This window comes from Callospermophilus lateralis, chromosome 7, assembly GCF_048772815.1.
Source record: "Callospermophilus lateralis isolate mCalLat2 chromosome 7, mCalLat2.hap1, whole genome shotgun sequence".
Taxonomy (NCBI): Eukaryota; Metazoa; Chordata; class Mammalia; order Rodentia; family Sciuridae; genus Callospermophilus; species Callospermophilus lateralis.
In genome coordinates, this window is record NC_135311.1 from 38,026,628 (window position 1) to 38,050,818 (window position 24,191).

General features: G+C 41.3%; 1 protein-coding gene across 1 annotated transcript in view; it reads left to right on the forward strand.

Annotated features, from left to right (window-relative positions):
* Nucleotides 1-24,191, forward strand: part of LOC143404192 (myomegalin-like) — a 77,834-nt gene that overhangs the window by 44,991 nt on the left and 8,652 nt on the right. The window contains 16 exon segments of the mRNA XM_076862478.1: nucleotides 155-387; nucleotides 5,425-5,857; nucleotides 6,690-6,882; nucleotides 7,765-7,881; nucleotides 8,950-8,976; nucleotides 8,979-9,477; nucleotides 10,998-11,233; nucleotides 12,245-12,296; nucleotides 13,300-13,523; nucleotides 14,163-14,315; nucleotides 16,196-16,381; nucleotides 18,317-18,568; nucleotides 19,743-19,874; nucleotides 20,359-20,478; nucleotides 21,848-22,037; nucleotides 22,627-22,754. Coding sequence (XP_076718593.1) covers nucleotides 155-387; nucleotides 5,425-5,857; nucleotides 6,690-6,882; nucleotides 7,765-7,881; nucleotides 8,950-8,976; nucleotides 8,979-9,477; nucleotides 10,998-11,233; nucleotides 12,245-12,296; nucleotides 13,300-13,523; nucleotides 14,163-14,315; nucleotides 16,196-16,381; nucleotides 18,317-18,568; nucleotides 19,743-19,874; nucleotides 20,359-20,478; nucleotides 21,848-22,037; nucleotides 22,627-22,754 — 3,175 coding nt within the window.

The window sequence follows — 24,191 nt, forward strand, 5'->3', positions numbered from 1 at the left end:
AAAATCCTTAGAGTTCATTTTAGTTTTGTCTTCTTGTTGTTGCTTCCATTGAAGGATGTTCTTGTGGTCTCATATTTCTTTTGGATCCTCTTTAATGACCTAACATTATTTTATGTATATGACCTAATTTCTTTAAACCATTTTTTTGTTTCAGCTTACCAAGGTGGCTTTGGAGAAAATCTCGGCAACCATGGAGACCCAGAACGCATCTCTTTCCCCTCCATCCCCAGTAGGAGGGGACAGTAACAGGTGTCTTCAGGAGGAAATGCTCCACCTGAGGGCTGAGATCCACCAGCACTTAGAGGAGAAGAGAAAAGCTGAAGGGGAACTCAAGGAGATAAAGGCTCAAATTGAGGAAGCGGGATTCTCCTCTGTGTCCCACATCAGGTAGGACATTTTCTCCAGGGAAGGGGAGCCTACAGACCACAAGTCCCTACCACCACAGCCAGGGCCTTGCCTTGCTGCAACCAAGATGTTTGTGTTGCTACATGACTATGAGATCCACATTCCAGGATCCATGCATTGATGTTTCTATGAATTCTTTACAGGAAAGTTAATGGATAATGGTGATAACTTTTGTCATTGATTGGAATGCATAAGGGATCTTCTGCCCCCAAAGTTTAACTGCCTTATGCAGAACCGCAGCCGTTCACAAGATAGGGGTATTTATATAGAAGTCCCTGCTTCTCCAACTCAGTTCCCTGGCAGAAGCAAGGAGTACTCGAATCATGGAATAGCAATTTTAATAATCTCTGCTGCTTCATTAACTTGATGAAAATGATAAAATATCTGATTCATTGACTAGATTGGCTACTCTGTCTTTAGCAGCTTTTTGTCAAAAGATGCCCAGAGAATATTTTGATATAGGGATAATCCACTTAATCATTCACCCCTGAGGACTCTTGTTTAGAGTACAGCTATAAGATGTACAAATTTTAATTCAAATCCTGTGGTTTCCCTGTATATTACACATCACTTAAACTTCCTTGAATAACATCAACATTTGAAGAGGACCTTGATATCCAGCCCATTGTCCATGTTTATAGTTAAGGAAACTCAGGCCTAAGAAGTTCTAAATGACTTACTCAAGATTGCATAATGGTCCATAGCCAGACCCCTGGCTCCTGATTTTTAAATCTGCTCCTTTCTTCTGTTTTGTATTTTTTCAAATGATTTTTTAAAACTTCGGTGATCATTCTAAATGTTAGTTCTTTCACACGGAATTATAATAATTCTTTAGTTAAGTTCTACTTAAGTTAAAGCACAAGCTTTGATTAACTTTTGCATGTGTGAATTTAGTTGAGATGTTACAAACAGAACAATTCTGTTTTTTTAATTTTTTTATTGGTTGTTCAAAACATTACAAAGCTCATGACATATCATCTTTCATACATTTGATTCAAGTGGGTTATAAACTCCCATTTTTACCCCAAATACAAATTGCAGAATCACATCGGTTACACATTCACATTTTTACATAATGCCATATTAGTGACTGTTGTATTCTGCTACCTTTCCTATCCCCTACTATCCCCCCTCCCCTTCCCTCCCATCTTCCCTCTCTACTTCATCTGCTGTTGTTCAATTCTCTCCCTTGTTTTTCCCCCCATTTCCCCTCACAACCTCTTATATGTAATTTTGTGTAACATTGAGGGTCTCCTTCCATTTCCATACAATTTCCCTTCTCTCTCCCTTTCCCTCCCCCCACTCGTCTCTGTTTAAAGTTTATCTTTTCCTCATGCTCTTCCTCCCTGCTCTGTTCTTAGTTGCTCTCCTTGTATCAAAGAAGACATTTGCCATTTTTTTAAGGACAGGATAGCTTCACTTAACATAATCTGCTCTAATGCCGTCCATTTCCCTGCAAATTCCATGATTTTGTCATTTTTTGTGCTGCGTAATACTCCATTGTGTAAAAATGCCACATTTTTTTTTATCCATTCATCTATTGAAGGGCATCTGGGTTGATTCCACAGTCTAGCTATTGTGAATTGTGCTGCTATGATCATTGATGTGGCAGTAACCCTATAGTACGCTCTTTTAAGGTCCTCAGGGAATAGTCCAAGAATGGCGATAGCGGGGTCAAATGGTGGTTCCATTCCCAGCTTTCCCAGGAATCTCCATACTGCTTTCCAAATTGGTCACACCAATTTGCAATCCCACCAGCAATGTACAAGTGTACCCTTTTCCCCATATCCTCGCCAGCACTTATTGTTGTTTGACTTCATAATGGCTGCCAATCTTACTGGCGTGAGATGGTATCTTAGAGTGGTTTTGATTTGCATTTCTCTGACTGCTAGAGATGGTGAACATTTTTTCATGTACTTGTTGATTGATTGTATGTCCTCCTCTGAGAAGTGTCTGTTCAGGTCCTTGGCCCATTTGTTGATTGGTTTATTTGTTATCTTATTGTTTAATTTTTTGAGTTCTTTGTATATTCTGGATATTAGGGCTCTATCTGAAGTGTGAGGAGTAAAAATTTGTTCCCAGGATGTTGGCTCCCTATTTACCTCTTTTATTGTTTCTCTTGCTGAGAAAAAAACTTTTTAGTTTAAGTAAGTCCCATTTGTTTATTCTTGTTATTAACTCATGGGCTATGGGTGTCCTATTAAGGAATTTGGAGCCCAGCCCCACAATATGTAGATCAGAGCCAACTTTTTCTTCTATCAGGCGCAGAGTCTCTGATTTGATATCAAGCTCTTTGATCCATTTTGAGTTAACGTTTGTGCATGACGACAGAAAGGGGTTCAGTTTCATTTTGTTGCATATGGATTTCCAGTTTTCCCAGCACCATTTGTTAAAGATGCTATCCTTCCTCCATTGCATGCTTTTAGCCCCTTTATCAAATATAAGAAAGTTGTAATTTTGTGGATTGGTCTCTGTGTCCTCTATTCTGTACCATTGGTCCACCTGCCTGTTTTGGTACCAGTGCCATGCTGTTTTTGTTACTATTGCTCTGTAGTACAGTTTGAAATCTGGTATCGCTATACCTCCAGATTCACACTTCCTGCTTAGAATTGCTTTTGCTATTCTGGGTCTTTTGATTTTTCCATATGAATTTCATGATTGCTTTATCTATTTCTACAAGAAATGCCATTGGGATTTTGATTGGCATTGCATTAAACCTATAGAGAACTTTTGGTAATATTGCCATTTTGATGATGTTATTTCTGCCTATCCATGAACAGGGTATATTTTTCCATCTTCTAAGATCTTCTTCTATTTCTCTCTTTAGGGTTCTGTAGTTTTCATTGTATAAGTCTTTCATCTCCTTTGTTAGGTTGCTTCCCAAGTATTTTTTTTTGAGGATATTGTGAATGGAGTGGTTTTCCTCATTTCCATTTCAGAAGTTTTGTTGCTGATATACGGGAATGCCTTTTATTTATTCATGTTGATTTTATATCCTGCCACTTTGTTGAATTCATTTATTAGTTCTAGTAGTTTCTTTGTAGACCCTTTTGGATCTTCTAGGTATAGAATCCTGTCTTCCACAAATAGTGATAATTTAAGTTCTTCTTTTCCTATTTTTATGCCTTTAATTTCTTTTGTCTGTCTAATTGCTCTGGCTAGTATTTCAAGAACTAAATTGAATAGAAGTGGTGAGAGAGGGCATCCCTGTCTTGTTCCAGATTTTAGAGAGAATGCCTTCAGTTTTTCTCCATTTAGAATGATGCTAGCCTGAGGCTTAGCATATATAGCTTTTACAATGTTGAAGTAAGCAGAACAATTATTTTTGATTCTACACACCATGCCTACGTATCCTTGTGGATTATTTTCCTTTTTCCTCAGAGTTACTGTTCTGAAACTGATTTTTTCTCTCCATCAGACCTCAAAAAATACTGATGTTGTAGAAGATAGAATCGAATACCTAGCCACTCCTTTCAAGATTTTGTTGAGCATGCTTTCATTACTTCATACTGTGAAAACATTAGTGTTTACCCCAAAATATAGTTATAATATTAAATATTATTTTCTACATTATATGTGTGTCCCCCTCTCTCCCTCTTTCATCCAAATTTTGGTAACATCCTGTCCCTTTTTATCCATTGAAGAACTGTCTCATGGATGCTCTGAACTCAATGTCCTAAAGTATTTTCTTCCCTAAATGACACCAGAGTAATTCTGCTTGAAGGCCCAAGACTTCAGGATTCTGAGAAATCTAGTTGAGGGACATAGCCGACTACTGATCCTTCAGGCCATGAATTACCTTTTTTTCCCCTCTTCAAGCTCAGCACTCTCAGTGCTTAAGAATCACCTGTGGAACTTAAGTAAAATTCAAATTCATAGGCCTTAGCTTAAGAGCCTTTTAAACAAGGACCTTGTGGGATTTTGATGTTAATATTCCTCAGGTCTGCAGCTAGTTGCAACAGCATCGAATGACTCCTCTGTTGTGGATTTTGAGCTAACCACATCCTGTAATTTCATTATTATCTACTAATGTTATAATTCTTATTTTTCATAAAAAGTGTCATAATTTTTATTTTATCTAAAAGGAAACTGAGACTCCAAGAGGTTAAGTGAATTACTTTGTGAAAGCCATGTTTTTTTATAGCTTCCATTCAACCCCAGAAAAGTGTTTATTAGGGATAAGGGAAAAGCTAGAATGTCTTGGTGAAAATTAGTTTAGTCAATTTTATTTTGTTGACAGTGTGAAGGAATGTTTTACATGGCAGGCACCTGTGGAGACCCTGGGATACAGGGCAAACTGTACAGATATGATTTCTGCTCTCATGAAAACTATCTTCTATCACATGAGCCAGACTTATAGCAAATAATTATATGTTTATGTTTTATTGTAGCTCTAATTAGTATTGTTTCTTTCTTATGTGTTCCTAGATGCAATTTTTTTTTGATACTGGAGATTTAATTCAGGGGTGCTTACTGAGCCACATCCCCAGCCCTTTTTTAGTTTTTATTAAGGCTGGCTTTGAACTTCCAATCCTCCTGCCTCAGCCCCCCAAGTCACTGGGATTAGAGGTGTGAGCCACTGTGCCCAGCTCCTAGATCACAATTTATCATTCAGTGGTCTAAAATGGATGATAAATAATAGAACTGTAGAATCCATAATAACAAATTTGTCATAGGCCATTTCCTTCTAATGTTTTACTGAATAGTGTAAGTACTTCTGTGTTTTCCAGAGGTCACTGAGAATTAGAAAACAGGCTATTTGGACAAGTAAAGAAAAATAGACTGTAGATCTTGAAACCATCAAACATCTGTTGGAAGTATCTGGTGTGGGGCTGTCTCTCACCCTTCCTAACTCTGGGTGTTCCAATGTATAAAATAAAGATGTTGTTGTGGGTTTTTGAGGTTGCTTCATGCCCTGGCATGTCCCTGAGTCTATCGTGGACTGAGATGTGGGTGAAAGGGGCTATAAAGAGCTGTGGCCAAGACCAGATCTGTTCTCTGAATGTATATTTTCTGTAGGAATACCATGTTGAGCCTTTGCTTTGAGAATGCAGAGCTGAAAGAGCAGATGGGAGAAGCAATGTCTGATGGATGGGAGATGGAGGAAGACAAGGAGAAAGGCGAGGTGATGGTGGAGACTCTGGTCGCCAAAGGGGATCTGAATGAGAATACCCTTCAGGCTGAGTTCAGAAAGCTCCAGGGAAAACTGAAGAATGCTCACAACATCATCAACCTCCTCAAGGAACACTTGGTACTAAGCAGCAAGGAAGGGAATAATAAACTTACTCCAGAGCTCCTTGAACACTTGACCAGGGAGATTGACAGAATGAACACAAACCTGGTTTGTTCTCCTGGGAAGAACCAATGCCAAGAGGAGGAGTTGACCACAAGGCCCAGCCCCAGGCCCCAGAGCCTTGACCTTGGGGCTGCCCTGGCAGTGGATATCCACCAAGTAAGCAAGGGCATGGGTGAAATGAAAAATACTTGATAAAGACCTGGAGATATCAGTTTTTATCTTAAACTGTCTATCAGGAGGTAATAAAGGAAGGGCAGCTTTGTGCTACAGGGAGGGAGATGGTAATAATAAAAGTACCCATTCAGTTTTAGAAAGGTTTTTACATTATCTCATGAGTATCTCCTAAATTGTTAGTTTTCCAGGTAACATCTCAGCAGTAGCAGTGGGTAATAAGACCTCATCTCTGCCCTTGACATCATACAGTGGGGAAAAATGGCCACAAACCCAAATAATTTTAATAGGATGTAACTGCCATAATAGTGGGATCCATCAGATTTTGAAGCATCCCAAATGGTGTGTAATGACATCTCTTTCTTATCAACTTCTATTTTCATCACACTTCATTACAGGTGTCTGTGATCACAAGGGGATGTTGGGATTCTCTTAAGGGAATTAGCTTTGCTGAGGATTCAGTCAATGGAGAATACAGAGGATTCTGAGAGAACCACTGAAATAGGAATGCAAGGAGGGCTGAGTGGAGGTTTCTACCTCTTCCCTTCAATCACTGAGCAAACATTTTCTGAGAGCTCTCCTATAGACTTGATTGGCACTCTGCTATGTGCTATAGATACAGAGATTAATAAAACATTTTAGAAATTCTCTAGGAGCTCTGTCTAAAGCAAGTAACTATTGAATGGTGTGACAAGTACTCTGACAGACACATGAGTATAACCCACAGTGTTAAAAAGGGGAAGTGGCTATCACTGTGTGTGTGGGTAGCGGGGATGGCCTCAGGCTGTCCTGATCCCTGTATTGGTCCCTTTTACAGTTGGATAACCAGTCTCAGGCCCAGGATGCTAGGCCTCAATCAGAATTTAGCCTGCGTGGTTCTACCAAGCACCTGCGCTCTCAGCTGGCTCAGTGCAGACAATGCTATGAAGACCTTCAGGAGAAGCTACTGATCTCATAAGCCACTGTCTTTGCCCAGGCAAACCAGCTGGAGAAGTACAGAGCCATATTTAGTAAGTATTGGAAGCTCACTATCATAGTGTCTTTGTTCTTCCTAAGAAAAGAGGTTTTGCAGATTTTACTCTTTCCCCCTCCAGTCTCAAAACAAATTCAGTTCTGACCATAGTGCTAGAACTGTGGAAATGGATATTTTATTTCAATTTGAAGATGGCAGGGAAAAAAGGAAGAAAGCAAAGTTTCAAGGTTGCAATGGGCGTATAGGGAGAAAACTCATCTAGGTTTGCTAATTTCTGGTATAGTGAGTAAACTGCCTTCCTCTCTCAGTGTAATTGGTTCTCTTTTATTTTTTTTTTTTGTACTATAACATATTCTTTAAAAATGTATAATAATTATTGGTTTAGATCAGCACTGTCTAATATAACTTTTTTGTAGTGGTAGGAAAACATATATATATCTGTCTCATATGTCCATTGAACATATAAAATATGGCTAATGCAATTTGGAAATTTTAGGTTTTACTTGATTTTAATTAATTTAATATAAAATAGCAACCTTATTGGCCAATACAGGTCTAGATGTCTTGGGACTCTACATTAGCTCAGCCCCATTTAAATATTTACTGCACTCCTGTGGATAAAGGACTTGCAAGTCTCACTGCAGCTTCCAGAGATGATAGTATTGAATATCCAACTTACAAGTTTCTAGTCCCAACCTAGGTTGTCAGAAATGAGATTATCAGTGAAAAACAAGCTCATCCTCAAAGAAATCCTGCCTGGAGCAGGTGATTTCTTCTCCTGCCCCCAATCAAAAGAACATATATTCCACACTTGATCTGACCTCCTGGCCCCTAAAAGTCAGGGTGTATGCCCCAGAAGTTCAGGGAACATGTGAGAAATTCAGATACTCTGTAATACTTTCTGTTACTTCTTGAGCAGGTGAATCCCTGGTGAAGCAGGACAGCAAGCAGGTCCAGGTGGATCTCCAGGACCTGACCTATGAGACTTGTGGTCGAAGTGAAAATGAGGCTGAATGTGAGGAGACCACCAGCTCTGGTAAGATCATAGGGTATAGGACTCACCTGCCTGCCCCAGGGTCAGCTGTCACATTTGGTTGCCATTCTAGGACTATTGGAACAGGAATGCAAGGAGGGCTGAGTGGAGGTTTCTATCTCTTCCCTTCAATCACTGAGCAAATATTTTCTGAGAGCACTCCTATAAAGAGAGCTATATGCATTCCTGTTCCAGTGGTCCTAGGCTATTCCCATACCTTATTGATTAGTAGGGATTGGGGAGTTGTGATTGAAAGGGACCCAGGACCAGAAAAGGACAGGAAATGTAGAGAACTCTGCTTCAAAATGAGTCTGAATATGAGTTTCACCTTCTATAATTAACTTTTAGCATACTTCTCTCAAGAAAATAACATTCTATCTGTATCACTATTATAGAAAAAAATACCAAGGACTACTTATGAAAGAAGGGAATAGATGAGCTCTTGGGGTTATGTAAGCAATACGTTTTTAAAAAATATTTTGTTTTGCCTTATAAAAGTCATGGGACCCCTACCTAATAAATACTGAGAAAAGGAGAAAAACACTTTCCATCTCTTTTCCCTTGAGGCAGAGTAGTCTGGCAGTTAAGAGCAGAAATCCTGGGGCAAGCCTAGTTGGTTCAAATTTCAGTTTATGAATTTCTCTGTGCTTCAGTTTCCTCAACTGCTAAAATAGTTATTTAATAAAACTACTATCATTGTTAAATGGCTATTTAATAAAGGCCCAAGTTAATGTCATAATTAAGAGGCAGCAATTTGTATGGGACGTATACATGACATTGGAGGATTTGAATTATGGCTTTGCCATGTGCTAGTCTGAATGATCTAGAGCTAGTTAGTTTATCTCTGAGTCAGTAAAATGGAAGTCATCCATACCTAACTTGCAGGGCTGTTGGGAGTATATAAAATATTAGGTTTGAATACTGGTACAGAACCAGGTTGAATAGAGTACTACCTCAATTTTGCTCCACTAATTATTATTCCTATGGCCAAACCTATTCCCTGAAAAGGGAATGACCACAGTAGCATGTCTAGTCTGTATTCAGGAAGATGTCTTTGTCTCTGTCTTTCAGAATGTGAGGAGCACAACAGCCTCAGGGACATGTACTCATGGAAGTGCTGTGCTCTGAACAAGGGTGCCTGGGTCCAGCCCTCACTCACCGTCCTGGGAAGAAGCCTTCAGAGAGTTGGCTAGGGAAGCAAGAAGAGTCCCAGGCATATGGAAAGTCAGAAAACATCTCTGTTCTACAAAAGGACATTAAAGATCTGAAAGCCCAGCTGCAGAATGCCAACAAGGTCATTCAGATCCTCAAGAGCCGTGTCCGGTCTCTCTCAGTTACAAGTGATTATTCATCTAGTCTGGAAAGACCCTGGAAGCTAAGGGCTATTGGCACCCTTGAGGGGTCTTCACCCCATAGTGTCACTGATGAGGATGAGGGGTGGCTGTCTGATGGCACTGGGGCTTTCTACCTTCCAGGCCTTCAGGCCAAAAAGGATCTGGAAAGTCTTGTCCAGAGAGTATCCCAGCTGGAGGCTCAGCTCCCAAAAACCGGAATAGAAGGGAAGCTGGCCAGGGAGCTGAGATCAGCCTCGTGGCCTGGGTAAGGAGGGCACTATTTGATTGATGATGTCTAAGTTTGTGCTTGGAATTAAGTGACCTAGGTAGTTTGAATGAAGAACATATCAACATAGTAAGAAGGCACTTATTTAAGTGGTGGTAAGTCTGAGAAGATACTTATTATCGGCTATCATTAGTACATTGTATGGTGACCCAGTGTCTGGGAGATACCAGGTTGCTGGGATTTTCTATTAGGGATATATTTAAAGTATCTGTCTGTCTGTCTATCTACTGTAATCTATCTAGTATGAGATAGTAGAAAGCTAGATTCAGACTATCTGGGTTTAACTCCTAGCTTTGTCACTTATTAGTTGTACAATTTGCCTAACTTTTCTGAACCTATTTGCTTACCTATTAAATGAGGATAATAAGAGAGGCCAACTCAAAGGATGGTTAGTAGCTTTCAGTGAATTAATGCAAGTGCTTAAAATAGTGTCTGACATGCATTAAGCTCAGTGCTATTTGCATAATTGTTATTGTTACTGAAATTTCATTTTGAAAAACACTGGATGGACATCCATCTTGGTATTTGTCATACTTATCTATTGCTAAATCATCACTTTACAACATAGTAGCTTTATCATTTCTCATGGTTTTGTGGGTTTACTGGGCTCAGCAGGGCCCCTGCGTGGCTGCCATCAAATGGTAGCTAAGGCTGGAATAATCAGAAAGACTTTACTGGGCTGGACACAATTTCTTTCTCTACGTGTCTAGTGAGTCAGTGCTCCCTGGCTTCTCTTTCTCCACAGGGCTTCTTATTGTCCAGGGCTTTCCTTCTGTCTTTGGCTTCTCATAGTGTGGTGTTCTCAGAGTGCTTTCTTTGTGAAAGCTGAGATCTCAGGCAGGAAGTAAAAGTTGCCATGTCAGTTAAGAGTTAGTACCAGACTTTACACAATGTTACTTCCACTGTATTATCTTGGTTAAAATGGTCATAGAGCCTTCCAAGATTTAAAAAAGTAGAGAATAACCTCTAAATGCTGAGGAAGAAATGGCAAAGCATATGGGACTGGAGGTCGGATAATGGCCATCTTTGTACCAGAGCATATGGGACTGGAGGTCGGATAATGGCCATCTTTGTAAATTACAGTCTGCCACAGTATCATAGCATAGAAGAAATAAAAGACATGGAAAGTCCTATGTAACTTAGGATTAAGTGATTTTAAGTGTTTATTGAGTATCTATCGTGAGCCTACATTATACTGGTGCTGTATGAGATGTACCATATAGTATTGTCTTTACTTTCACAGAATTTATGATTTAGTTTTGGACATATGTCTAATATATATAAAACAGTTGAAGAACAGTGGCATACTAATTTTTTATGCAGTAGTTTCTCAGAATAGCATTTATTCTTAAATACCTCCTAATGATTATATGAATTTCTCTTGGGGGAGTTCCTTAGGTATATCCTCTCTGAAATCTCTAAGGAAGCCCCTATAACTTTTCATTTTTTCCCATTCTCATTCTCTCTCTCTCTTTCTCTCTCTCTTCTCTTTCCTGTAGAAAATATGATTCCCTGATTCAGGATCAGGCCTGAGAACTATCCTACCTATGGCAAAAAATACGTGAAGGGAGGGGTATTTGTTATCTTCTCACCCAGCATGCAAAAGATACAGTCAAAACTTTTGAGGATCTCCTAAGGAGCAATGATATTGACTACTACCTGGGTCAGAGCTTCCGGGAGCAACTTGCCCAGGGAAGTCAGCTGACTGAGAGACTTACCAGCAAACTCAGCACCAGTAAGTAGGCCATGGGACTTTGGAATACTCTCAGTCACTCTCACAGTTCAGGCCCAGGTAACCACCACACCTCCACTGCACAATTTTATCCCAAGGTGCAATTTATTTCATCTCCTGTGGGCCATTACAGGATCATGACTGCCTAGCAAGGAGTACCAAGAGGAACATACAGGGCTGGAGATGCCATGGTTACAACTGCAGAGAATTCATCACATATTGAATGTGACCTTTCAGGCAGGAGGTAGCATCCATCTAATGTTAAAGAGAGAGGGAGATGAAAGGGCCCTGTTACAATGAAGAGTCCTGAATTAAGAACTGAAAGATGCAAGTTCATCCTAGGTGTTGCCATCAACCTGCTTTGAGCAAAGTACTTTTCCTTTTGTCATCTGCTTCTGTTTCTTAATTGATTGCATAGTGTATGTATATATATATATATTTCAAATATAAATAAAGCCATTTTGGACATAATGAAGGCAGTGGCTATGGTAGTTCAAGGGATACGTTGGTTATTATAGAACCTGTTACATAGAATTTCCTAGGACTATAGCAGTCTCAGACTTGGGGGACAAACCAGTCCTTCTACTGGTGACAGGTGCAAAGGTGGAACAGGGCTGTCATTTCCTCAGAGACAAGAGTAGGTTCTACATGAGAGCAGTAGTGGGACACATAGCTGCGTATTTGGGAGGAAGTCTATGGCAGGACATAAAGGCTGGAGTATTTGAGAGGGCACCTAGGAGGTATCTCGTGATCACGGAGGCAAAAGATATTTTGAAGTTTTGCCATGATTTAAGGCAGACAAAGTCACAATGGTTAGGGAAGGTCTGCCTAGCAAACTCAGTTGAGTCTGCCACCTCACTTCTACAAAGACACAACTGAGGTCCTCGAAATAATTATTCTGGACACACATGTAGAGTAATCAGTATTCCATGTCTGAATAGGCCCCTGAGTTTATGATGTGTGAAATGAGATCTGTTTAATTTCTTACTATTTCTTTCTGAATTTGGTTTGCAGAGGATCATAAAAATGAGAAAGAACAAGCTGAATTTGAGCCACTGGCCCTCAGGTAATTCAGAAAATAATCTTATAAAGGCATCTGAACTAGGGCCCAAGGGGTCAAATGTGCTACAACTTCATAAATTGGGTGGGGGGGCTGAATGTAATTAATTAATTTATTCACTGAACATCTTAACATTATTTTTAACCAAATCCTTTCTTCTCTTTTGATATAATTCCATGGACACATTAATTCTCTAAGCTTCGTAACTTAGAATTAGCATGACTTACAAGTGAACTAAATAGGTTTCAGGAGTCTTCTCACCTTTCCCAGGGGCCTTCCCTGCTTCCCCCCCTGTGTATTTAATGACCAGGGTAAGGTTTTTACAAGGTTAGCTTGCCCTAAGTTAGAGAGAGAGCTTGCTTAATGGCCACCCAATTTTCTTGGAGAAGAAGGAGTCATAATACCGTATCTAGTGAAAGAGGCCCAGTGAAAGAGACTGGACACCCTGGGAAGCCACGATGCCTCAGGAACCATTTTTTAATGTGTCACTTCTTACAATGCTCTATAAGATATGTGCTAAGGGTAAGTTATAGCCACTAGTTTGAGCTGTCTGTGATACAACTGTGCCTCAAAGTAACTGTGGTGTCAAGGTATTTGGGTTTTTATTTCTAATCTGTCACAGACATTTCAATCAACTAGATGATTCTACCTAATGTAGTCTTAGATGTTGGGACAATGTTTTTTCAATGCTTTTAAATGCTCAATTTCAATTTTATACTGGTCTAATTGGAGATAAGAAACAGTCCTTGGGCTGCAGTTGTTCAGAGATCCTATCATACCTAGATAACTGTCTCCTCAGGTCCTGAGCATACTATGTGGCCAGTGTGCTGGGTAACTATTATTCACTCTTCATCTGTCTCCTACCTGCCCTCCAGCCCCACTTAGAAATGAGTTATTTCAATTGTGATATGCAGAATGGTCCCCCTGGCTTACATGACTTTTTCTCATATGCCTTAGTCAGGACTTTCTGGACTGTGAGAACTTGGTTTCACCTGCTGTCTACCACCAGGCTCAGCAGGGAGCTGCAGGAGAAGGAAAAAGTGATTGAAGTCCTGCAGGCCAAGCTGGACGCCCGGTCTCTTTCGCCCCCCAGCAGCCATGCCTTGTCTGACTTCCACCGTTCTCCCAGCAGCACCTCCCTCTTATCTGATGAGCTGGAAGCCTGCTCTGACATGGACATAGCCAGCGAGTATACACACTGTGAAGAGAAGAAAGCTTCACCTTGTCACTCAGGTAGTCTCTACTTTCTGAGAGGTGCCCTTCTGTTTAGACTGAGCAGAGACCTAGGAAACCAGGCCTTATGGCTCTGCCTTGGTGTGTATCAGGCTGAACATGGTTCTGGGACCAAGTGCCAAGCACAGGCTCCCATGGGCTAGGGACTTTGCTCTGCTCCTGACTCTTCAATTTACTATGTCACCCTATTACCCATCAGCATATATTGCTGTTGGACTCAAGGCAACCTGTAGTGCACAGAATGAGAAGATGGTGGGAAGATTTTTCTTCTTCACTGAATCTGATAGACATCTTTCTTTAAGATTGAACATCTTGTCTCTCTTGTAGTGATCTTGCTGCAGTTCCTGAGCAGTATCTCCTGAGTATCTGTGGGTGTCCACAGTTGCTACCAGTCTTCCCTGATATTTTTAGAGGTATAGATTTCATCATTTCAGGGCTCTGAGCCCCACTATAACCCCTGAAGTGGATGCCTCACTAAAGGAACTATTTGCAAGCAAGAAAATGAACACTGCAAAAGTGCCTGTGCTTGGAGCTTTTTCTGACAACGAGACCCCAGCCCTGGTACCCTATAGTTAAATATAAGGCCAGGATTCCAGTTCTCTGTAGAACATCATTTTCTTTCATTCATGGGTTTTACAGATTCCATCCATCATTCAAGTCTTTCTGCTGTATTGTCTTCTAAACCATCAGTAACCAGTGCTTCACAGGGGGTTAAGGCCGAGTCCAGCAGCAACCCCATCAGCTTGCCAACTCCCCTGAATGCCCCCAAGGAGGCCAACCAGGCCCATCCAGGTATGCAGTAGCTTCATCTCCTCTTCCTCAGCTGCCCATTGGACTTTCCTTCAGGGACAAAGGTGTGAACATAGAAATCATTGTGCATCACATCCTAGACAAAATCAAGACACCACTTTCTTGCACTAATTGTGTCTGATTTAAAAAAAAAATTAGAACATAAGTAATCCATGACAAGATTTGATCAGCATACCAATTTTGACCAATAGTTAGCTAATAATTTTAAATAAACATTTTTATTTCTTTCTTTTGTTTAGCCTGGGGAACAAAGAGGCAAAATTTTCTTACAGGATTACAATCAAAGAACGGAAAGAAATTCCCATTTACTGATCCTGTATACATGTTACCCATGTATTCTTCACAGTGGCCCTGTGTAATGGGTGGCATGGCTTACTTTGTGACTAAATTCTGTTTATTTTATACTATCATTCCTGGATTTGTGAATGTATTACTAGGCCTTGATTTGTACGTGGGGTATATATCCTGGGGGCAACTAGATGGGTACATTTCACTTGTATGTCTCAGCACAGTTGTCAGAGGCTACATTGTTTACTCATCGCTCTACACAAGGGTTGGCAGGGAAAGGGCCAGCCTTGTCTTTACCTCCTGCCCCACACACCCGGATGGCTGCCTTCAGTGTAGTCTGACGTGGATAGGGATTCTCCCAGGAAGCACAGTGCTTTCTTTTGCCACCCTCCTCTCTTCTGAGAAAGAAAGGTGTCCCTAACCTGAGACTGGGCACAGAGTTTCTGAGCCAGAGTATATACCAACTAGACCAGGAGATCATGGGGGAAAACTTTTTACCCAGAACTATAGATATCTGCTTAAATGCTCAGTTCACAGAGCAGAAAGCCAGGGGTTTTAAAAATCAGAAGACTTTTTCCATAAGAGGCCTGAGCTGTGCTACTTGGCAGTTTGGGTGTCTTTGCAGTATTTCTTTGTCATGATGTCAGCCTCATGGGGCAGTGAATGAGTTTTAGAATGTAACCATTGTCTTGTCTTCTACATTAGACATTCTCTACAGGGCAGTCTCAGTTTCTGGTCCTTCCATTGGATACCTGCCCTCTACCTATTTTTAGTAAAGAAGAAACAGATGCAAACATTGGAACTTCCCAGGGTTCACAAAAACCAGGCTATCAATGGGCAGCATAAAGATCACCTGGAGATTTCTCAAAGTGAAAATTTCCAAACCCTGCTCATGATTTCCAAACCCTGTTCATGATTTTGTAGCTCTGCATTAAGGACTGAAGAATCTGCATGTATTATGAGTTTGTCCTAAGTAGTTCTAGTGCCCAGACAAGTTTGTAAGCCACTGAATAAAGGCTTCTGTTTTTCCTCTGGTGAAAGAAGATGCTGATTTGGGTTTCTGACATTCGTTTCCATCAAAATCTTGAACTCCATGTACTAGTAATGCAAATTTCCTGACAGCCCTATCAACTCCTGCCTTCCTCAAGATGGACCCTGATGCTTTCAGAAGAGGAAGTGTAGGTGTAGGAAGAATCACTCCCAGAGTCAAGGACTGATACATGCTGGGAATAACACCCAGTGGCCCTTGAGGTCTTTGGGGCACAGCCATTTTGACATGGGTGACAGTCAGTAATGGCCCCTTGCCTTCTGTAGCCAATTGATTTCAAGATGAGCAAAAACATATATATGAGACAGCCCTGGCAGGGGAGAAGGAGGAGAGGTCAGCCGGGTCAACCTCTCTGGAGCAAAGGTCACTCTTGGCCGGCTCAGCCTGCACCTCATTAAGTGTAAGCCACTCTACCAGTTGGTATCTGGTCAGGGAATTATTTCACCTTCTCAATCTTTTACCCATGCTTTTCTCTCACTTCTCTCTAATGATATTGTCTCCTTTCTCCCTAACTTTCTGTTTCTAGGCTTTCATTTTAACTCCATACCCAAGCCGGTTAGCCTCCCCCAGGCTCCATTGCCCTCAGCTCCATCCAGTTTTCTGCCCTTCAGCCCCCTTGGTCCTCCCTTCCTTGGCTGCTGTGAGACACCAGTGGTGTCCTTGGCTGAGGCTCAACAGGAGCTGCAGATGCTGCAGAAGCAGTTGGGAGAAAGTGAGCACAACTGCTGCCCTTGTGTGCTTGCGAGTGGCAGTCTCACATTGTGTTGCTCTGCATGGCTTTGGCTTGATAGTGAAGTTGGAAAACAAACAGTGGCACATGCTATAAATGGAAGAGGGAGGGAAGACTCTGCTTGCTTATTTTGAAATGCATTTGCTTTTGTCTTTCTGGTGTGTGTGTCTCATCAGTTATAGGATATGTTCAGGAAGCTCGAGACCTAGTGCTCACACACTTTTGACAGATTGGGTACCACCACATGTGCAGAATGCGGACAGCTGGGAGAAGTATTTACTGGTAGGGAATGGGAGATAGATTTTGTTTTGTCCTCTTAGGGTTAACATGACAATAAAAAAGGTGGCCACATATATGGATGGACTCCTTTGTGGGGCTCTTATATTCTGCTGTGAAATTATTTTAATCAAGTTTAGTTCTTGACATTATGAGCTCAAGGAAAAAGTGTGGTGGCAGAAGGATTCAAAAGCAGAAGTAACAGAGGCCCTTTTTCTGTTCCAGGGCAGCTGGAATCATAAACACAGGTCATCATGTCTGATTGTGAATTCTGTCCTCTGACTCCCAAAGATAGTTCATCTTATATAGTCACATAATTTATAGGCTGTGTACAGTCAACTTTTAGAAAACAGTTTAATATATTTATGGGCTGGATGCCTCATCATAAATTTTATTTTATTTATTTGTGTGTGTGTGTGTGTGTGTGTGTGTGTGTGTGTGTGTTTCCTAAACCCAAATCATACTTTGGGTTTAGGAAAAAAGAGGGGGAAAAACCCTTCATACAATGAATTTACTCACTAATAGTGCTTTAAAGAACAACTAGAAAAATTGGGGGTAAAACTGTCAAGTGATAATTGCATTAACCCCTCTTAGAAGTTTGGATTTATTGAAGGAAATGATGAACTCACTCCTGTTTGTTTAGGGGGAGATGAATGTCTGTTCTGCTGCCCATGGTGATAATCCTTGGAAGAAAGCAGTCTTCTGAATTTTCTAAATTATGGCCCTGCCCACGTTTTATCCCCTCTTTCCCATGTCAAACTTTTTCTTTTATTTCTTTTTTTAAACACAGAAGCAAAGATGAAACTCAAAGGGTCTTACCTTCAGAAGCTCCCTTATTATGGCCAGAAATAGGCGATATAGGCAGAATTTTATAGTTTTTAAAGTCACCCAACTTCTTACCTCTGCTTCAAGGGCTCAAGTGGAAGCCCTGTGGTTTAATAGGACATATGGAGACATCAGTTCATGCAATACAAGGTCAGGCCTCCCTCCTTGGAATGGGTTCATTGGTCTTTGGGCAGGTATGGTGACACCTTTCAGTTCCTTGAATCATGTTGGAGGGGATCCAAATCACAACTTGCCTTACATAGGGTTTTCTCCGGCTCACAATAGGGTTCATTAGTCTAGAGGAATTGAGTTGCCTTGTCTTGCTGGGTTTTGTGTCCTCTTTCTCCTCTGAAAACTCCAAAGGAGGAATAGAAAGATTTACTGGCTAGCAGGGACAGCAAATATTCATAGGCAAATATTCCTGTTCTCAGGGATATTCAATCCTACATCCCATCATGCTCTGACCCCTAACTTTGGGAGTAAGTCCTATTTCTGGAACTCCTCAGGAAACTTCCTATACTCTATCATGAAGAATTATAGTAGGAGCCACGAATAGGGTCACTGGACTTTTCCTTGTATACAAAGGTGATTCAGGTTACTTTATCCATCCTTTTCTATTGGTGTCTCATGCTAAGAAATACAAAGGGTGCAAGTTATCCCCTCTAGGTCTTTATGCCATTGGTGTCTCACAGTGGATGTGACCTCTGAAGATCCACATGGCCCCTGGTAATCTCCATTCTTAGTAATCACAGAATTCCTTGCTGATCCTTCCCTTCCGATACCCTATTGGTTTCTCACTCATGTTTCTTTCTGCAGGTGCCAGCAGTGTTCCTCCAGCTTCCACAGCCACGTTGCCAGGCAGCCATTCATAAACCAGCTCTTCCCACTACCTCAACCCTGCCCAGTCCCACTCTCCAATGAGGGGTGCCATGGAATTGGGCAGAATCCTGGATCCTGGATACCTGGGTAGCAATGGCCAGTGGGATGTCATGAGACCTCAGAAAGGGAGTGTCTCTGGGGACATCTCTTCAGGTTCTTCAGTGTGTCAGCTTAACTCCAAACCCACAGGTAAACACAAAGCTGAGAGTCTTGGCCTTTGAAAGGAAGAGCATTTGGTTTGCTCCTCTCCTACCTGGGCAGGGCTTCTTCACTCCTCCCCAACTCCTGGCTCCCAGAGTAGGAATATGATCAAAGAGCAGTCTCAGTACCACATCCTTTCTAAGTACACCCTTTCTTTCTCCCTGAAGAGGGTTTTGGTGCTCTGCAGGGCTATTGAAAACTCAGTGACCCATCCCCTGTGCTCTCACACATGTTGTTCTCCTTCATTGAACCTGACCTCTTTGCAGCCCACTCTTTTAGACCCTTCTAGATGGCCAGGCAGATGTTCACAGGGATTTTCTTCTGTCAGTCATGAATTTTATGAAATCCCCACCCAAACATATGTATTGTACACAAAAACCAGTCACATCAAGTGGAGGGGTAGAACTAAGCATGTGGATACAGGAACACAGCTCAGTTCCAACAGTAAGATGTTATAATTCTCAGAAAAAGATTGAGCCCCAAACAAAATGGTATAGTTGATACGGTCTATTCTTAGCATCTCTTCCACTTTTCTTTTCTGCATCCTTTTTCTTTCCTTGGGGTTGCTCCTTTCTCCTCTCTAATCCATCTTCAGATCCCTCAATCTATGCAGGCTCTCCTGCTTTTCCCACCATATTAAAAGTGATTTGAGGGAAGGTTTTAGTTTGGGTCATTAACCACATGGGATAAATTGAAGGTCATGTGCTTTTAATTTAGGCCTTCTCTCTAAGGATTGGAGGACTATGCTAAAAATTGTTCAGTCATAATATCAGTAAGAAGAAAGGCATTAGAAGAAAGTCAGAGTGAGGACTTTCTATCATCCTCAAAGCCACACCAGGTGGTGGCCAGGCCTTTCCCGATGGTAGGCAAGCTCTAACCAGATTTGTCAGTTATTTTTCTAAATCATGTGGAACTTTACCAGACCTCTGTGTGAGAGAGAGCCCATGGGGTTTCCTTAGCAAAGGACCATTCTGCGCTTGAAAGCCCATTTACTCTTTAAATAAAGTTACCTGTGTCCCCTTGGTGTCCATGTGAGAGAAGGAAGTTGGCAGAAGGATGGTGATTTTTAGGGGTCATGCTGAGGCTGATCCATCTCCCATTCTTCCTAGTAACCAGGACGCTCATTTCCTACTTCTCTCCATGTCCTGGAGATATGATGCAGGGGCTGACCTACTGGAAGAGCATCTTGGTGAAATCCGGAAACTGCGCCAGCTGCTGGAAGAGTCCATCTGCATCAATGACCGCCTGTGGGAGCAGCTGGAACACCGGCTCAGTTCCACTGCCCGTGACAGTGGTAGGGAAGGCCCAGCTCTTCCTGTTTCTGGATGTATTTAGGGAACTTTTGAAGAAAAGGCCCTTTGGCAGAGTTTCAGTTTTCAAACCCTTTGGTATACTTTCCTTCAGTACAGACTGTCCAGCAAGGGAGATGGCTAAGCATTATTATCCTACTTCATGAATGTATCTGAGCTTAGAGAATAACTTTCCTCCAGGCCGAACTAGGTCTAGTCCCCAGAGTCTACTTATTTCTCACATCATACTTCATCTCCTTACATGCTGCCTACTGATTCTGTGTGTCCTTGTGATTGGCATGTGGTAAAACCTGATCTATAAGGGCCTTCCCCCACTATTTCTTCTCTCTCCCAGTGCTTTTCCTCTGAGCTGCTGGCACTTAGAGTTTTAGGAGCTTTCTGCTGGGTTAGGACAAAAGATCTCTGGGAGATACAGAATGGCAAACTTTTGGAAGTATCTGTAACTCAAATGTATGTTTCCCTGGACAGGATCCACCTCTCACTTCTATAGTCAGAGCCTGGAATCTATGCCTCAGCTCTACAATGAGAACAGAGCCCTCAGGGAAGAAAACCGGAGCCTTCAAGCTCAGCTGAGTCATGTTTCCAGAGGTGAGTGGACAAAAATCACAAACTGGTAACACCCATGTCTCTTTCTTCCCTGGCCACAGCAGTCACCAATTGGAGAAGCAAAGAAAAGAAGGCCGAGATAACAGCTATTAAGCTGTTAATCTACCAATTCAAGATTCTCCTAGACATTCTCACTCTACAAAGGGCTGCTTCCTAAGAGGTCCCGACCATGGCCCTCCCAAGAAGTCCATCTCTTCTGTGAAGTCCACCTACAGAGGTCCAGAGTCACTAACTTTCAAACTGGTTATCAGTTTGAGATTTACTCTACCTCCTCCCATTCACAGCTGGTTTGAACCCTTGAAAGGAAGAAATGTGTGTGTGTGTGTGTGTGTGTGTGTGTGTGCTTCCTGTCACATTTCTCCACACTGAACTCCAGCAGTGTGTCCCTCATCTGTTATTCTGTCACCTCATCACATCCACTCACTATACATTTCACGCTGCTCTCTGATAGGCAGTCCTACACTTCTGTGTCAGGAAGTACTAGCAAATGTTCTCCATAACTCTCCCAACTGTATTTGATGGGCATCTATGGGTAAGTGTCATTTCTCATGTGACCTGGAAGGCACCTGATTTAGTTAATTGACCCAATAAAATCAATGTATAACCATCACAAATTCTTTTTGTTTATAGATATTTCTTAAATATCTATAAAAAGTCTAAAAATAGTTTCTGAGAGGAATAAATCCAGAATGAAAAAATGCTTGAGGAAGTCAAAGGCTTCAAGAGATAATTCCTTAATTAGTCACTCTGAAGCATACTTCAGAGAAAGGGTCCTGCTTGGGGAAGATAACAAAGTTAATAGTTAAGAGAGAAGGAAGAGTGACTAAACTATCATTGCATATTCGGAAAGAATAGAACAGACCTTACCAGTGAGAAGAGAGTAGAGATTTAAATGAGTACTGTTTGCTAGGCCCAGGCAAGTTACACTTCAGAGGACTGACTGAACATCCAGCCTTATTCTCAGGGTTCCTATCAATCATATTTGAAAATTTGTGATCAGATGCTGCTGGCCCCACCAAAAACACTGTCCCAATTTTCAAAATGATGAAAAAATATATTCTAAAAACCATGGTCAAGAAATCTTGATGTTGATCTTTGGCAAACTTGAGGTAGATTGTTGAACAGACAATAAATGGTAAGCTTTAGATACCAGAATATCTACTTTCAGAGTGAGGGAGGCCATACTAAATGAGAGAATCAGGCACTGCAAAAATGGAGGTATACCGGACTTTAGCATGTATGGGTACAGTAAGCCAAACTCTGCCCCTATGCCTTACCTTGGTTTTGATTGGTGCACTTGGGCTCATCTCCTACTGAGCTTTGACCCCATACCTGTTGTTCTGCCCACCAGGGCACTCACAGGAAACAGAATGCCCAAGGGAGGCTCTGTTCTCCTTTTGATCCTGCCTTCAAGAGCTGGAAAAGGAGCTGGAGCAGCAAAAGGTGGAGCAGCAGCAGCTTCTAGAAGACCTGCAGGAGAAGCAACAGGAGATCTTGCACTTCAGGGAGGAACGTCTGTCCCTCCAGGAAAATGACTCCAGGTACGGGGAAGGGGGCCCTATTTTCAGATTTATAAGTTATATTGGCAAGACAGTAGTGTCCTCTTTGGGAAGCCTGGTTTCCCATCTGCTATTTCTGCTTCCTGGGTGAATTTGAGCAGAGGAGGGCCTCTCTAGGGATACCTTTTGCACTCCAAAGTGGAGTTGCATAAGACTTGCATGTACCAGAGACTGGAGAAAGACCATTTCCATGCTGTCAATTAGATACAGGACATTACTTTCACCTTTACCCAGAAGCTGCCTCAGCAGCACAAGTTTGAGTGATGTTCATCCAAAACACAGGCTCCACAACTACCTGTCAGCATGAAGAGCACTGGGGGTCTAGTGAAGACACTATGCTGGTGTGTCTGTCCTGGTCCTAGCTTAGGTAACTAATGCTGCATCACAGCAAGTTACTTTACCTGTCCCAGGCTCTGCTTCTATGTCTATAAAGTAAAGAAGATGGTCTTCCTGATCCTTGAGGGGATGTCTAGAGCTAAAACTCTAGGAAGCAAATGTTGGCTCATAGTGTATTGCACAAGTATGGCTGAGCAGCCCTGCAAGCTCAGTGGCTCTTGCTTCTCCCTGGCAGACTGCAACACAAGCTGGCCCTCCTGCAGCAGCAGTGTGAAGAGAAACAGCAGCTCTTCCAGTCCCTACAATCGGAGCTACAGATCTATGAGGCACTTTATGGAAATTCTAAAAAGGACTAAAAGGTATGTTTTTCTTCTCCCTCTCCTCTTAAAGCCCAAACACGAGACATTAGTGGCATGGGCAAGATTCAGTCTGGGTACCCTCACAATAGGCCACAAGAATCAAACTTCACCTACTTAGGTAGCTAGAAACAAATTAATTAACATGAGATTATACCATGTTTTTAAAACAAAGAACTATTCTGGTGCTATCATCATTTGTAAAGGTCTTAAATATTATAAATAATATATCATGACAGCCCATGCAGCCATCCTACTTTACCTTAATCCTGACCCCCAACTCACCATGGGAAAATTAAGAGATATAAAACAAAAGTAATTGTGTCCATCTGCAACTAAAAAAAAAAAATTAAAGTATACATATATATGTATATAATTAGCTTTTAAAAATACCTTCGAAAGCTTAAAATTTCAAGCCTGATTTTAAATATTCGCATTTTTATTGAGGACTTTTTCCACCTGCTGAAATAATAATCTAGTATTTCAGAATTTTGGTATATTTTCCTATTTGTCTTCTTTAGATGAAGAAGGCACATTTGAATTTTCTTAAAACTGGATTTAGTTTCCTAGTTTACTAAAAGGGGAAAATGAACTAGAACTTGAAGCATAGGGGCCTTACCAGGCTGAGAGAATAGCAAATGTACAAAGCCAATGTGAATGTTGGGTCAGAGGAGAGACCAGCCTGTCTATAGGAGAAGCTTGATTGGAGGAGTAAGAGATCAGATTAATGGAATGAGAGACACCAGTTGATAGAAAACCCATAATTCAGCATAGAGGTTTATATACAATGGAAATAACTATGCTTTTTTCTTTTTCAATGAAAGAAAGTATGTAATGAAAACAGAATTTTAAGATGTTAAGTCTGGTGGGACATTTTAGAGACATTAGAATCTAAAAAACCTCTTGGATGGCTAAATAATTTGGGGAGCTTTAAAAAGTGAGAGCTTAATATAAGGTGCTTGGGAAGATAAAGAAGGACACATGAAAAAATGTTTCATAAAAAAATACTGACAATAAGCAAAACTTAGTGGGAATTTGGATCTAGGGAGAGAAAGGGAGGCGTGTGATAGAAACTTTGGATTAGTTTCTAAAGCCACTTGATCCTAAACCACTTCCCCTTTCATTCCATTCCTTCTGTTCATGGGTCTTTTAGGATTTATTACAAAGCTGCTGCCACAACAACTCCAAAATTCCTTATTTTTAATTCCAAAATCCAATAAGAATTAAAATTGAATTAAAAGCTTTTTCATATATTCTTTAACTGAGTGACAAGAGGACATTTAAAAGCTTTTTCATATATTCCTTAACTGAGTGACAAGAGGACATTTATAGTCTTCAAATAATCACTTGACGGGTAAATAGCTGTGGGCCAGATGCAATTTGGTGCGAGTAATTCAAGGCACCCTCTTGCATGGTATATGCACCCTCTTGCCTTGCTAGAAAT